This window comes from Aquarana catesbeiana, linkage group LG01 (assembly GCF_042186555.1).
Source record: "Aquarana catesbeiana isolate 2022-GZ linkage group LG01, ASM4218655v1, whole genome shotgun sequence".
NCBI classification, from domain to species: domain Eukaryota; kingdom Metazoa; phylum Chordata; class Amphibia; order Anura; family Ranidae; genus Aquarana; species Aquarana catesbeiana.
The window spans coordinates 129,743,609-129,759,926 of record NC_133324.1 but is presented as its reverse complement, the minus strand read 5'-3'; the positions used below and the strand labels follow the sequence as shown (position 1 = coordinate 129,759,926).

Here is a 16,318-nt window from a genome sequence, read left to right as displayed (position 1 = left end):
AAACCTGAAATCAGTTTTAATACTTCCAAATTCTATCCACACTCTCTCAAAACTAAAAGTTTCAGCGTGAATTGTAAAACTAGCTGAACACTTTTAGGGCCTGCCCATATATCCTTACCAGACTCCTAAGCTAATGTACGGGCAGCCAAAGGTAAGATTGTGAAGGTGTTGTACTGCACTGCACAATCTCATTAAAAGCTGATGTTAAGCGGGGTTCCACTCAAATTTTTAACTTAATCTTATCCCCTTCAGTTAATTGCATAGATGTTCAAATGCCGCAAGCAATTTTTTTTTATCACTGTAATTACCTTTATATTGTACTTTATTGTGGCACTTCCTGTCTCTTCTCCCATGGGAGTAGGCGTGTTTATTGCCTTTCCCCAGCGCCGCACTGTCTCCTGGGAGCTTAGTGTCAGGCTTCCCAAGATTCAGTGCGGAAACAATGATCATGCGCGTGAACAAGCTGTGAATGAACAGCATTCACCGCATCCAGGAAATCAATGCTTGTGGGCTTCACATGCCCACAAGCAAGATGGAAACAGCCAGCATCACATTTTTTAAGTTATTCTTCAGTACGAAAACAGACAGAAACAGTGAGTATTATTTTGGGATTAGCAAAGTGTCTCACTTTGACCTAAAAAAAATGACCTAACAAAAAAAGATTGGTTGCCGGACTCCCGCCTATAGAAGCCGATGTCAGTGTTTATTGATTAAAGGTACGCATTCTTATTTTCTATTTTCAGGATGGTCAGGTGGGAAAAGTTTACAAAATGTTCTTAAAATTTAAGCTCTACTTTATCTGTGTATTTAGCAGTTGGATAGATTGTTGCTACTTTGTTTATAATAACATAATGCCAATTTTCATCTTATAGGAAGAAAGAATAATTGGCCACCACTTCCTACAAACTTCCCAGTCGGTCCATGTTTTTACCAAGACTTCTCAGTGGATATTCCTGTGGAATTTCAGAAGACTGTGAAAATTATGTACTACCTGTGGATGTGTAAGTATGGCAGGAAGACATGGGCTGTCATGTCCAATATGCACAATAATTTATATTTTTTCACTAGTAGAATCCACATGGGAGGGGTTAGTTTCATGTGAGTCAGCAATCAGGGAATTTGCGTAGTATTGAGAAAGAATAGCAGAGAACTGACTGAAGCTGTAAACTTTTACCATTTGTTTACTGAATTCCTGTCTAGGAGGCATATTGATTTTTTGCACTTTTGCAAGTTTAACTTAAGTGGAAACAAATCAATGCTCTCTGTTCTGCACCTTACGCTCAGCTTTTTATACACTGTAGAGTAAGCTGGAGGTCAGGATTTGTTAATTGTAGGTTGTAAGTGGCAAAATTCTTAAAGATAAAATAATTTCTATGTGTTTTAAGGCATCATTATGCCTAGCAGTTAAAGCATATCTAAACCCCAAAACAAAAATGCAACACATTTTAGCTTACCAGTACTTAGGCGTGGTGTCTGTTTCTTTTTTTTATTCAGGCCTTTTTCCCTCTCTTTCACCTGGTTATCCTGAAAAAAAACACACTTTCAGCCCATGGGTGGTTTTGCTCACAATATATATGGAGAAGGCCATGGCTGGACCTCCAACATGTCTGCCTTTGTTCTTTTCCCTTACATGGTATATTGATGAGACTAATGCCCCGTACACACGGTCGGATTTTCCGACGGAAAATGTGTGATAGGACCTTGTTGTTGGAAATTCCGACCGTGTGTAGGCTCCATCACACATTTTCCATCGGATTTTCCGACGCACAAAGTTTGAGAGCAGGATATAAAATTTTCCGACAACAAAATCCGTTGTCGGAAATTCCGATCGTGTGTACACAAATCCGACGGACAAAGTGCCACGCATGCTCAGAATAAATAAAGAGATGAAAGCTATTGGCCACTGCCCCATTTATAGTCCCGACGTACGTGTTTTACGTCACCGCGCTTAGAACGATTGGATTTTCCGACAACTTTATGTGACCGTGTGTATGCAAGACAAGTTTGAGCCAACATCCGTCGGAAAAAATCCTAGGATTTTGTTGTCGGAATGTCCGAACAAAGTCCGACCGTGTGTACGGGGCATTACAGTTTACACCAGCCTTTCTCAATTGAGGTGGTGCAACACCTTGGGGTGTCACTTGAGGTTGTCAGGGGTGCCCTGGCATCTTGGTTGAGAGAGGCTGTCAGATCAGTCAGGACAGTGAAATGAAAGTAGTGGAAGGGGTAGGCGGCTTCCTCAGTCCTGAGCTCTCCGCTTCCCTCTACAGGGCAATACCCAGTGCGTGCGCAGGTGCAATTTTTACCAAGGCTGTGTATGTATGGTACTGTATGTATGCCTTTTTTAGGGCCCATTCATAACCACTTGTATTAATAATCCTTGCCCTGATTCATTTTTCAGAGGCGTCTGACAGGTGGTGAAGAGGCTAAAGGTCTCCTCACCGCCGGTTTTAACCCTCTAAATACATACTGTGCCATATACTCTGTGCAGCTGTGTGTGGGGCAGTCCATTAATTTCACTGGACTTCCCTACCTACAGACACAGGAAAAAACTTTTTTTTTTTTTTTTGTCTTCAAATCGTGCTGCACCGAAAATGTGCTGCGCTTACACCCATTTGTGGGGGTACCAATAAGAATTAATGACACCCCTGTGAGTCTTCCAAACAGCAGTGTGTTTGTGTGTCGGGAGTGTGCGATTTTTGCGCACGTTCCCCGACACGCAGTAATGTGAACCAAAGCTTAGACTGGGGTGTCTCAAGACACCCTGACTGGAAATAGGTTGGCTTACATAATAGAGATAAGGGCACTGCATTTCTTGCCATATCAACATACAGTGTATTATTTTCACTTGCTAAAATTGTTAGTAGCCTAAAAAGTGAAAACTAATTTATCCATGACATCTAAGGACTAATAAGCTGCAGTACATTACATTTTTGCTTTTGGGTTTAGATATGCTTTAAGCCTGACTGTCTCACGATGCATAATCTTGCCCCTTTTAGTCTTTGTACTGTTAAAGCAACTGTGGGCATATTCTAGAAATCATTTTTTTGCCAATTTTATTAGCATTTTAAAGTACATTTTACATTCCTTTTATTAGAGATATAAACTATTAGATTGTGTGTTTTTAATCTGTAAATGGAGTTTTGTCTTGTGGTTTCCTCTAGCTTTTTTTAGTAACATTTTTATATGCATGTTGAGGCAAAGACAAGGCAAAGGATCTTTCAGATGTACAGTGGATATAAAAAGTCAACACACCCCTGTTAAAATGTCAGGTTTCTGTGATGTAAAAAAATGAGGCAAAGATAAATAAATAATTTCAGAACTATTTCCACCTTTTTAATGTGACCTATAAACTGTACAACTCAAATGAAAAGCAAACTGAAATCTTTTAGGGGGCGGGGGGGGGAGAAGTAAAACTAAAACGTGGTTGCATAATTGTGAACACTCTCTTATAACTGGGGATGTAGCTGTGTTCAGAATTAAGCAATCACATTCAAACTCATGTTAAATAGGAGTCAGTACACACCTGCCATCATTTAACATGCCTCTGATTAAACCCACCATATAAAGTTCAGCTGTTCTAGTAGGTCTTTCCTGACGTTTTCTTAGTCGCATCCTACAGCAAAAGCCATGGTCCACAGAGAGCTTCCAAAGCATCAGAGGGAACTCATTGTTAAAAGGTATCAGTCAGGAGAACGGGTCTGGTATTTTGCCCATTTTGAGAAGTTTTACTGGGATATAGTGTACTCTCAATAGGATGTATAGTTGGGATACCTTTTGTGATACGTTCAGCTAGCAGGTGTTAACTGCCTGAAGGGCCTCTTCCCACAGCTCCCCTGTAATGGGGCCTAAGTCTGCTTCCCACTGTGTCACTGCCTTCATGGGGTGCCCTTCCAGAAATGCTGATTGAGATATTATATGTGTCCGATGCATTTTGCAGTATGTGGAAGACAGGTGTGGGGGACTGAACCCAGTTCTCTGCGTCGCCCTGCGCCTTGACAGCGTGCTTTAGTTGTAGTTAGTAAAACATCATGTTGGAGTGTAATGCATATTTACATTGTAGGTCTGTGAAGGATAGAAGTCTCCCATTATGGAAGACATGCCTTAAGTGGGTTATTCCCATGGGGCGCCACCTTGGTCCCTGTTGGATTTTGGCCAGTTCTTCGTATGTTTTATTTCCCCAGAATGGACTGTAAACTGTATACCCCGTTACATATTGCAGTTGTTTAGCCTTGTTCCACACCTTCTGAAGGAGTGTGTAAGTGGGCATTTGTTAGGCCGTTGAAACATCTGAGCATCTAGGCCCTCTGGTACGGACTCTTCCCCTGTGCCAACCAGCATAAGTTTAGCTGACGAGCTTGCAGGAGCCATAGCTTTTATCAGGTGCTACAGCTGTGCAGCCAAGTAGTATATCCAAGGGTTGGGGAGTGCGAGACCACCCCCCTCCTTCGGATATTGCAGCTGCTCCGGTTTAATCCTGGGGGGGTTGTTATGCCATAACAATAACCTGAATAGGAAGTTGACCACTCTAAATATTTTCAGTGGAATGACCACGGCGTGTTGTGTAGCATGTACAAGAACTGGGGCATTAGGATCATCTTAACAAGATTTGTCTTCCCTGCAAGGGACATTTTGATTCTGTTCCATATATTTATTTTGTCTCTAAAGCGAGTCAATGGGGGTATATATTTAGCCTACAATATTCAGTCAATTTGGGGGAGATCTAAATGCCCAAGTATTTAGAGGAAGTCACTATAGGGACAGGACAAGGAGGCTCTGTGTTCAGCCCAGGGGTTTCATCCATAAACATCAGTGCAGATTTGGACCAGTTAATGGTAAGGCCTGAATAGTGGCCAAAGTCAGTGATAAGGGACATTGCCTGAGATAATTATCCACATCCTCACCTGGGCTGCAAGAGGCTTAATAGCCAGTGCAAATAGCAGGGAAGATGGGGCAACCCTGCCTAGTCCCCCTGCCCAGTGCAAAGGCATGTGACATCCAATCAGACATGCGTATGGCGGCCTGTGGCGAGCCATATAGTAGCTTTACTCATGCAATGAATCTAGACTCAAACCAAAATTTGGCCAGTACAGCCCATAGATACCGCCAGTCGACACTGTCGAATTCCTTATTGGCGTCAAGAGACAACAGTGCCCTATGGCCAGCCTTTTCTGCATGTTAAGATAGAGTCTTCTGAGGTTGGTCGCAGTAGACTTTCGTGGCATGAAACCTGCCTGGTCTGGGTGGATGATAGACAGAATAACCTTGTTAACCCTCATGGCCAGAACCTTGGCTAGTATTTTTACGCCGCTTTGCAGTAACGAGATGGGCCTGTAAGAGCTCGGGTCTACCGGGTCCTTTCCTGGTAATAGTATAATGTTTGCCCTTGTCATAGTTATAGGTAGCTGCCCTAATTTAAAGGAGGCGTTAAAGACTTCTAGTAATTTAGGTAGAATTACCCCTCCATATTGGGTGTAAACTTCCATGGGGATCCCATCATCCCTTGGCGCTTTACAAGTAGGAAAGAAGGCCGCAGCTTCTTTCAGCTCATCCAACGTAAATGGAGCTTCAAGCTCCATGCGCACTCGACAAGTCAGAGCCGGCAAGGTCACAGTCTAAATAACCCTGCAGTGCCTCGGTGTAGTCGTCACAAGGTTTGTACAAATCTGCATAGAAGGAAGCTAGTTAAGTAATTATTAGCTCAGGGTCATTCACCATTTGCCCCGTGGAGCAGCGAATGGCTCCTATAGCTGTGGATGATTGTTGGGACCTGGCAATTCTAGCCAACAAGCAGCCAGTTTTCTCCCCCTCCTCATAAAAGGCCTGTTTGCTAAAGAATCGTTTTTCGCTCTGCCGCACAGGATCTCAAACGGTCCAGGGAATCCTGGCCAGATATCCATGCCTCCCTCGCAGATTCGGAGGGATCCGTCGTATAGGAGAGCTCAAGCTGTCTCACCTGGTCTTCAACCCACTCCAGGAGGGCTGACAAATTATGTTTTATGGCCAAATTATCTGCAATGAATGTACCCCTATGGCATGCCTTGAAGGCATCCCATTTCAATGTAACATCTGTATGTAATCGGTTAATTATAAAAGTATTGTTCTATTTGTTTCACCACCCGCTTATGGGAAGTGAAAAGTTTTAGCCAAAAGGTGTTTGATATCCAAGGGACTCTAGGTAGGGAGGCAGCTGGATGGGTGGTTAAGTATGCTGCCTGTGGAGTGTGATCTGATACCCCCCTGGGAAAATACTCCACTTTGGTGACAATGTTAAGGATATGTGAGGACCTTACAGAAAGGTCAATGCGAGAGAGCGAGCCATGTGTTTTAGAGAAGCAGGAGAATTTTTTTGGTGGTTGGGTTTATTGCTCTCCATACATCTGTCCAGCCCACCTCCTGCAGCAGCCGGCTCAAAATAGTGCTCTTTCCACCTAAGGGAGGCTGGGCTGGAGGATGCCTATCTAGTCTGGGATCAAGGTATCCGTTGGTCTCCCATGATCATGGTGGGGACGTCAGGTTTCGTCAGGTTTGTCGACCAGGTACGACAGAAGAAGCTGCAATATCTCCATAGAGAATGGGGGGGGATTTACACAAAAGCAATAACCACATTCAGAGTAAACAATAAGAACACATATCGACCCAGGGGGGGGTCTATAGCGGAGTGTAATTTTTGGTAGAGCAAGGACTTATGCACCAGTACACTCGCCTCGCGAGAATATGCAGAGTGCATAGAGTGGTATGCCTTGCCCTCCCAGGAATATTGCAGGAATCCAACCGTATTCTTTGTAAGGTGAGTCTCCTGCAAACCCACTATGGCTGGGTGAAATTTCTTCAAACAGGAGCTGATCATAGTGCGTTTTAATGGGTCATGTACACCTCGGACGTTCCAAGTCAATATTAGAGTGGCAGCCATATTGAACAGAATAGGCTAGCACAACATTGGTATAGAGGCCTCTCCGCCTCGTTCCCAAGTGAAAAAATGTCACCTGTCGCTCGGTAGGCACTCGGTTCCTTCATGTGACAGTCAAAAATTGCGTCAGGTTATCAGGTTCAGCTGATAAAGACAGTGAAGTGTAGGTTTCAGAGCAAAGCGCAACAAAGGTAAGTATAAAAATCGGTCCACATCTGGTCTGTTGAGCAGCTTTTGCAGACCCGCATGGGGTGGGAGCGAACTGCATCCTTCTCCCCTCATGCCAGTAACTGTTCAGTAAACTTGTGCCAACCGTGCACCAAGAAACGTGTCCCCACAACTGGGACATTAGAGTTTTGTGGAAACTTGTGAACACTACTCACCCACAGTAACTTAGATCCTAACTTTGTGCTTAGTGCTGTGTCAGAGCTCAGTTAGAACGCTAGTTTAGGCAAATTGTACAGTGTCCAGCTTTATAAATACTGGACTTAAAATGTCCGAATAACCTACTGACAATGCCAAACTCGTTCATGTACACTGCTGCTGGTAAACGGACGTTTAGGAGCAGTTGGGCATTTTTGTCAACTGCTCCTGAACTCTCCTCTGTTATCTTATCAGTACATGTACACAGGTTCGTTTATAGTCGTTTCTAGGCAGTTGCGTTTAAGAGGCTTTTTTTGGAACCCAAAAAATGCATTCAGAAGCTGTGTATAGAGGCATTTCAAACGCAAAAACGCGGTAACTCGTTTTTAGCCGCGTTTCGTTTACAGCCGTTTTTCATTTTTGAAAAAAGGTAAAAAAAAATACTGCACCAACCTCTATATAAAGCCGCCAACTCAACAATAAGGCTAATTGTAAAACTATATAAAGAATAAATGTGTAGCGTTAAAATTAATATTTATCAAACTCACAGTTAACTGTAAATAGTGATAGTATGGAAACAAACTAATGTGTGGAAACAGTGAGATGTTACCAGTGTGTAAAGCATACGGTATAATTACTGGAAAATGCTGGGTACATGAATCCCAGCACTACGACTGCTTGCAACAAATTTTGTGACAGGTAAAATCACAGTCAGTGTTTATTAAAAAATACAACAATAAATGTGCACTGCAAAATGAATATAACCCTTGTGGGTAAAAAAACGAAACTGGTAGTGATCGCATTCAAAACGTATATTAAAACTAAGAAAATTAAAAAGTGACATGATACATCCAGCAAAAACTGAAAAGTCCAAATGCTGGTACAACGAACATTCGAGGTGATGTTGAAAGTGACAAAGTAAGTATTAGGCAATCTCTGAATGTTCATATATATGCTGCCATTGAAATAACACCCGGGATTGTGCCTCCACCGCCTAGGAATAAGGGGATTGGTCTTACCCTAAGGTGTGGATCCACATGCCAGCGGCCGTGAATCAAACAGGCATACACGGAAATCCAATGGACATGGATCGGGTTCCAAGGGCGGTGTACTCCAAATCCTTCTTTGATGGAAAAATGGGAGACCTGGATGCAATTCGCCGGCCTCGATCCTCCAAGTGATATTAATTGGGGTGTAAAAGAGAAAAAAGCCTCCACATGGTGTAAATCCAAAAAAATTGAAGATTTATTGAAATAAAGGAATCCAACATCCAAACAAATTGCTAAAAATGCGTTCAATAAAACAAGTAAAAGGGCGCAGTGAAGGTGGCTTGGCAAGTGCAGTAACCCTACTCGTTTAATCTGCAAAGACTTCAACTGGGGTTTTTAATTTTTGGCTATTTTGCAAAAATATTTTTTTTTACAAACGCTGCTAAACGCGTCATGTAAATGCAGCTAAACTGCCTTTTTTCCACTCTGGTTTCTAGCTGTCAAGTAAATCGTTCAGAGGGGGGTGAACAACGTCCTGTGTACATGAAGCCTAAGGGTGTGCACACTATATTATTTTAGTTTCTTTCTTTTTTTTTTTTTTCTTTTACTTCCCTCCACCTAAAAGATTTCAGTTTGTACAGTTTATAGGTCCCAAAAGGTGGGAAAAGTTCTAAAATGCTTTCTTTGTCTCATATTTTTTTTTACATCACAGAAACCTGACATTTTAACAGGGGCGTGTAGACTTTTTATATCTACTGTATCACTGTAAACTAATCACTAAAATCGACGTTGGTTTTTGTGGTTTTTATGTTAAGGCCTGATACTTGGCTTTGTATGTTGGGATTATATATGACAATTGCTTTATTCAGTGTTGTACTGCTTTTCACATGCTGGTCTGACTTCCAGCATGGTCAATTTGACTTTATTTCTTTGCCTTTTCTTTCTACAGTTCATACAGTCACCCTTTTTGTAAATATTTTCGGTTGCCTGGCCTGGTTCTGCGTTGATACAAGCCGAGGGGTTGACTTTGGGTTGGCAATCCTGTGGTTTTTGCTTTTCTCTCCCTGCTCATTTGTTTGCTGGTACAGACCACTTTATGGAGCATTCAGGTACAGTATAAAATTTAAGCTGATATTATGAGTACTTGTTTTTATTACTTTTCTAAAAGTCTTTATAAATGTTCATAGTTACTAGCAGGTTGAATCATACGCTGAGCTCTTATATTATTGGGGTTCAATGATGAAATAAGCTTTCTAGAGTACCCTCAGTTCTTCTCAACTGCTGCAAAAACTACAATGACAGATATTGTTGGTGTTCTCTCTGATTCTTTCTGCAAAATGCTGAATAAAAATAGTTGAAGAATAGGCACCTTATGGGAGAGAACTGCCTGCAGTCTTTGCTGCTTCAGTCAAACTCCAAGCAAAAGTGCAAAGTGGGGGGCAGCCTGATTGACAGCAGAGGTGCTGGAGCTTTGCCTGATAGAACAGCTAAGATTTTGATATAGGAGTGAGGACTGCGGACATCTTTGGTGACAGAGTAGCTTTAAATAAAACCTCAACTTTACCTATTCCTGAGGTCCATTGCTTTAACAAAACAAAAGCTACCTATTATTATTATTATTAATAAATTATATATATATATATATATATATATATATATATATATATATATATATATATATATATATATATATATATTATTTTTTTTTTTTTTTTTTTTTTTTTTACTGGCTTTATAACATCAAAATAGATGTATCACGTGTAACCAAACACCTCGGTGTTCAATTAACAGTAGCGCTATGACATATCAGTAATAAATACTAAAAATAAAATACTTATACCAAAACCTATAAAGGTCCATAGATGAATAAAACAGTGCTGCAACGTGCACAGTCCAAAAAATTGTGTAGAGAAACATCTTACACCGAATGACACCACTTGTGACTTCAGTACAATTCACTCTCTCCCCAATCCCGTATGACTCACGAAATAGACATCCCTGTCATAGATGGGCAATACACACTCATAGAAATATCCCCTCGATGTTACTCCAATATTCACAGGTCAACACGCCGCATAAGCTCCATGCCCCATAGGATAGGTTACCACACCATGTAAAAAAGAAACACTACAATAGTGCAATAAAGTCAAATTAAAATGCTTTATTCAATAAGAAAATTGCTCACCAGAACAACTCTTGCATTATGGCACATCACATGAACTAATAAAGCATGACCACAAAGCCTTAAACCAGACAGAGGGATTTCAAGGGATCCCTTTGAAAAGGTTGGAAATGAGGAAACATGCCGAGATTTGGTCTGGATTGAACAGAAAGTGAGGTTGATGGAAGTGACGCCATATCTGAGACAGTGCGTGATTTTGTGGGGTTCCCCATAAAACCTGTACCAGACCTGAAGGGCCTGGTATTGGTCGGGGGAACCCCATTGAAGTCTATGGGGGGTGCAGGGAGCTGGGGAAAAAAAGTGGACCTCCTATTTTTAATAGTAGGCCCATGTTCATTACATGTCACTATTGAATTCTCTCTAAATTTTAAACCCTGAGTTATCTTTATTTGTAATTTTGTGGCTTTAAATCAAATGTCCCTTTTTTTTTTTTTTTTATACCCTCCCCCTTCCCTATATGAATATATTATAATGTAACATCTTTTGTTTCTCTGCAGGAGTGACAGTTCTTTCAGGTTCTTTGTGTTTTTCTTTGTGTACATCTGTCAGTTTGCTGTGCATGTCCTTCAAGCTGCTGGATTTAAAGGCTGGGGTAACTGGTAAGTCATGTAATTGGGCATGGTTCCTGGGTTGTCATTATGCCAGGCAATTGGCATTTCAAAATGGTGCTCAGCCAAGGCATCACCCCTATGTCTATCAAGACAGGTCTACTTTAACTTTCTGATCAAGCTTAAAATCACTGTTAAAGGAGAAGTCCAGCAAAAGCTCATTCTCCTATGGGTCACCGGAGTGCAATTCGTTTTGCACTCCTGTGACCTGTTTTCAGCAAAGAGCAGACTGAAGTCCGCTTTCTGCTGACACACTTCATATTCCCATCGCACACATAACTGGATAAGCTCTTAAATGTGGGTGCTGCAGCAACAACCAGCTGGATACTGGTTCAAGTCACAATGAAGATATTTGCCAGCACACCATGGAACGACATAAATAGCATCCAAACGAATAATTTATTGCATGATCACAACACAAGGAGTGTGCAACGTTTCAGAGTCACGCAGGACCCCTTCGTCAGGCATATGATGAAGGGTTCCTGGGTGACTCTGAAACATTGCATTCTCCTTGTGTTGTAATCATGCAATAAATTATCAGTTTGGACGCTATTTATGTCGTTCCATGGTGTGCTGGCAAATATCTTCATTGCTTTCTGCTGACGTCACGAATTCCAGTACAGGTACCGTGTCATCGTGACAAAGTCTGGATCCGCCTGGTGCCTGGACTGATACCCCTCTCAGCGAGCCACTGAGAGCATGAGATGGCCCGTTCCGCTCCCTACACTGCTCAGCGCTCCAATGAGCACACAGGGAGATGAACAGAGAGCTGTGACTGACAGTCTTCAGCTCTCTGCTCACAAAGCTCTGAAAACCAAGTGATCGCGGTGTTCAGTCGCTCGGTTTTCAGTGCAGAGGCGCCGGGGGACAGATGCAGCATCGGACCGATGCTGCATCCACCTAGGTAATTATGATTCTCAAATAAAAAAGATTCTCATACTTCTCTTTTAAGTATTGGTATAGCTTTCCCCTTTTTCTACAGCTACGGTAGTTATAGGAGTAGGAAGTGAATGTCCAGAGTTGATACTGTATTAAAATATCAGTTATGGTTACACCTTTGTAAGTTTTTGTAAATGTAAGCTGTATGTAAGTGCCGCCGATGATGTTGTGCTTGGTTGTAGTGTTTCAAGGGGTACTGTGTAGCTTGGGCCTCATGGTGGTGGCTCTGTCTCCCTCCCTTTGTGGGCATTGCTCTGGGACTTCCCAGGTAGTCATGTTTATTAAGCCTGTTCTGTGTCCCGTGATGTATTAAAAAGAAAACTGGACTATTGTGCTTACCTGTAAAATCAATTTCTTTGAGCACATCACAGGACACAGAGGTCCCTCCCCTTTCTGTTGGTGGATATTGCTTGCTATAAAATTGATGCTCTCATTAAGAGGCGGGGTTATACAGGGGCTCTTCCTGTCTTTGCCATTGTCCATTCACCATAACCCAGGTAGTCATGTTTATTAAGCCTACTCTGTGTCCCAAGATGAGCAGGTTTCCCTGTGCTCTAGTTCCAGTGACAACTGTAAAATATTAGATTTTCAATCACTATTTTTTTCCCAGTGAACAAAACAATTAGAGACGGTAAATGTCTTCATTGGAAACACAGTTGTAAAAGGGGTTTTAAAGGATAAGTTCACCTTTGGAAACTTGTATTAAGGGGTTGTAAAGTCAGAAGGTTTTTTTATCTTAATGCATTTTCTATGCATTAAGATAAAAAGCCTTTTGTATGCAGCAGCCCCCCTAACACTTACTTGAGGTCCCTCTCTGTCCAGCGATGTCCATGAGTGTCTCAGCTGTCCTCCCTCCTGATTGGCTGAGACACAGCAGCGGTGCCATTGGCTGCCGCTGCTGTCAATCAAAGTCAGCTAGCCAATCAGAAGAGAGGGGGCAGGGCCCTGTCAGGGCTCCGTGTTTAAATTGGCACAGGGAGCTGTGACTCGGCTCGGGTGCTCCCATAGCAAGCTGCTTGCTGTGGGGGCACTGAACTGAACAGAAGAGGGACTTAGGAGGATCCCGGCTGCTCTGTGAAAATCCACTGCAACAGAGCAGGTAAGTATACCATGTTTGATATTTTTATAGAAAAATAACGAGACTTTACAATTACTTTTAGGGTGTAACATGTTAACAAAGAGCACTTGCCTGCACTCGTCCGTTCCCCCGCTGTGACAACTGGCGTGGGATTTTCTCCCCCTGCTGTCACACTTTAAATACAGCGTGTCTGTGCAGGGCTCCACCCACATGGCCACATCATTCATTCTTTCATTCATTCATATGCTGGTGAGCGCTCTTGTAGTTCATTGATCTTCTTGCTCTCCAGCAACTGTCTGCCTGTATGTGGGTACAGAGAGTCTGCAGGAGCCTGGCATTGCACCCGCGATATGATCATGGGTGCAACGCTCTACAGGCTCCAGAAAAAATAATGCACTTTTTTTTTTACCTACAAAAATGTACATTTTATTTTTTTTTTTTAAAAGGTGAACTTGGCCTTTACCTGTTCCTTTTTCTATTTAAAATTTAATATTTTAAGTAGCGTAATTTTATGTGAAAGTTATGGCACTCTTAGAGGACTCTTTCGCTATAAAAACTCCAAGTTATTTATAGAACTGCTGGTGAATAGAAGAACAGAATTCAGTTGTCATTTTTGTCATTTTTAAATATAGTAAAAAGAGTTTAATTGGTCTTTCAAATAATAAAAAAATGGTGTATATGATTTTTATTGCTGTATTTTCACTAAAATGTCTGCAAAAGTTGATGATAATTCTCACATAATCCAGCTTTTTATAGTGGTCATTATCAAACATGATGTAGTATCAACAAAGCATCGGTCTGGAATTGGAGTACTTATTGCTGAACCTTTTCTTTCAGTGGCTGGATTTCTGCATTAACTGCACTGAACAATAATATTCCAGTGGGGATAATGATGATTATAATTGCTGCCCTATTCACAGCTTCTGCCGTAATATCACTAGCAATGTTTAAAAAGGTAAGTCTGTAAAATGTATTGTGTGCGTGTGTGTATATATATGTATGTATGTGTGTGTGTGTATATATATGTATGTATGTGTGTGTGTGTATATATATATATATATATATATATATATATATATATATATATATATTATGTATGTATGTAATAAAGTGGTTGTAAGCCCTTACATATACCTAGTGAATTAACTGGCCTCGAGTGATGCACAGAAAACAAATCTTCCTACATACACTACCGTTCAAAAGTTTGGGGCACATTGAAATGTCCTTATTTTTGAAGGAAAAGCACTGTACTTTTAAATGAATCTAACTTTAAACTAGTCCTAACTTTAAACAAATATACTCTATACATTGCTAATGTGGTAAATGACTATTCTAACTGCAAATGTCTAGTTTTTGGTGCAATATCTACATAGGTGTATAGAGGCCCATTTCCAGCAACTATCACTCCAGTGTTCTAATGGTACAATGTGTTTGCTCATTGGCTCAGAAGGCTAATTGATGATTAGCAAACCCTTGTGCAATCATGTTCACACATCTAAAAACAGTCTAGCTCCTTCCAGAAGCTACAAAACTGACCTTCCTGTGAGCAGATTGAGTTTCTGGAGCATCACATTTGTGGGGTCAATTAAACGCTCAAAATGGCCAGAAAAAGAGAACTTTCATCTGAAACTCGACAGTCTATTCTTGTTCTTAGAAATGAAGGCTATTCCATGCGAGAAATTGCAAAGAAATTGAAGATTTCCTACAACGGTGTGTACTACTCCCTTCAGAGGACAGCACAAACAGGCTCTAACCAGAGTAGAAAAAGAAGTGGGAGGCCGCGTTGCACAACTAAGCAAGAAGATAAGCACATTAGAGTCTCTAGTTTGAGAAACAGACGCCTCACAGGTCCCCAACTGGCATCTTCATTAAATAGTACCCGCAAAACACCAGTGTCAACATCTACAGTGAAGAGGCGGCTGCGGGATTTTGGGCTTCAGGGCAGAGTGGCAAAGAAAAAGCCATATCTGAGACTGGCCAATAAAAGAAAAAGATTAAGATGGGCAAAAGAACACAGACATTGGACAGAGGAAGACTGGAAAAAAGTGTTGTGGACGGATGAATCCAAGTTTGAGGTGTTTGGATCACAAAGAAGAACGTTTGTGAGACGCAGAACAAATGAAAAGATGCTGGAAGAATGCCTGACGCCATCTGTTAAGCATGGTGGAGGTAATGTGATGGTCTGGGGTTGCTTTGGTGCTGGTAAGGTGGGAGCTTTGTACAGGGTAAAAGGGATTCTGAATAAGGAAGGCTATCACTCCATTTTGCAACGCCATGCCATACCCAGTGGACAGCGCTTGATTGGAGCCAATTTCATCCTACAACAGGACAATGACCCTAAACACACCTCCAAATTGTGCAAGAACTATTTACAGCAGAAGCAGGCAGCTGGTATTCTATCGGTAATGGAGTGGCCAGCACAGTCACCAGATCTGAACCCTATTGAGCTGTTGTGGGAGCAGCTTGACCGTATGGTACGCCAGAAGTGCCCATCCAACCAATCCAACTTGTGGGAGCTGCTTCTAGAAGCGTGGGGTGCAATTTCTCCAGCTTACCTCAATAAATTAACAGCTAGAATGCCAAAGGTGTGCAATGCTGTAATTGCTGCAAAAGGAGGATTCTTTGATGAAAGCAAAGTTTGATGTAAAAACAATGTTATTTCAAATACAAATCATTATTTCTAACCTTGTCAATGTCTTGACTCTATTTTCTATTCATTTCACAACGTATGGTGGTGAATAAGTGTGACTTTTCATGGAAAACACAAAATTGTTTGGGTGACCCCAAACTTTTGAACGGTAGTGTAAGTTGTACCTGTTTACCTGCAGCCCTGCCTTCAGTTGAAGGTGCATTATTTACACAGGATCTCTTAGCTCTGAAAAGCAAGGGATGGGGAGCTGAAGTTACACTCTGTAGGGCTCAGTGAGGGAAAATTTGAGCCCTGATTGGAAGGAAGGGACATGCCCCTGTCAATCTGCTGCTCTTCCTATAGTCAGCTGTCATTTATTGTGTTGTATACCTGTGTGTGGACACATCACATTTACACATGTATCAAATGATACAATATTAATGCCCATAGAATCAAGTTCTTTGACAGTGCATGTAATAGGTTACTGGTTAGTGCAGAAAGTACAACCTTTTCGTTAATGTTCTTCATTTTTGTCTCGTCCTTGTATAGGCAAATATTGATAAAGCTGTGAGTAGCTTAAAAAAAATATTGGTAGGAAGGGATACATTCATATAGCAGGC

General features: G+C 41.5%; 1 protein-coding gene across 3 annotated transcripts in view; it reads left to right on the top strand.

The window, feature by feature from the left end:
* SCAMP1 (secretory carrier membrane protein 1) overlaps positions 1–16,318 on the top strand; it is a 74,556-nt gene that overhangs the window by 38,974 nt on the left and 19,264 nt on the right. For all 3 annotated transcript variants that reach the window (XM_073623825.1, XM_073623832.1, XM_073623839.1), the window contains exons 5-8: positions 873–1,001; positions 9,212–9,371; positions 10,942–11,043; positions 13,907–14,024. In XM_073623825.1, the coding sequence (XP_073479926.1) occupies positions 873–1,001; positions 9,212–9,371; positions 10,942–11,043; positions 13,907–14,024 (509 nt within the window). The remainder of the gene's footprint in view (positions 1–872; positions 1,002–9,211; positions 9,372–10,941; positions 11,044–13,906; positions 14,025–16,318) is intronic.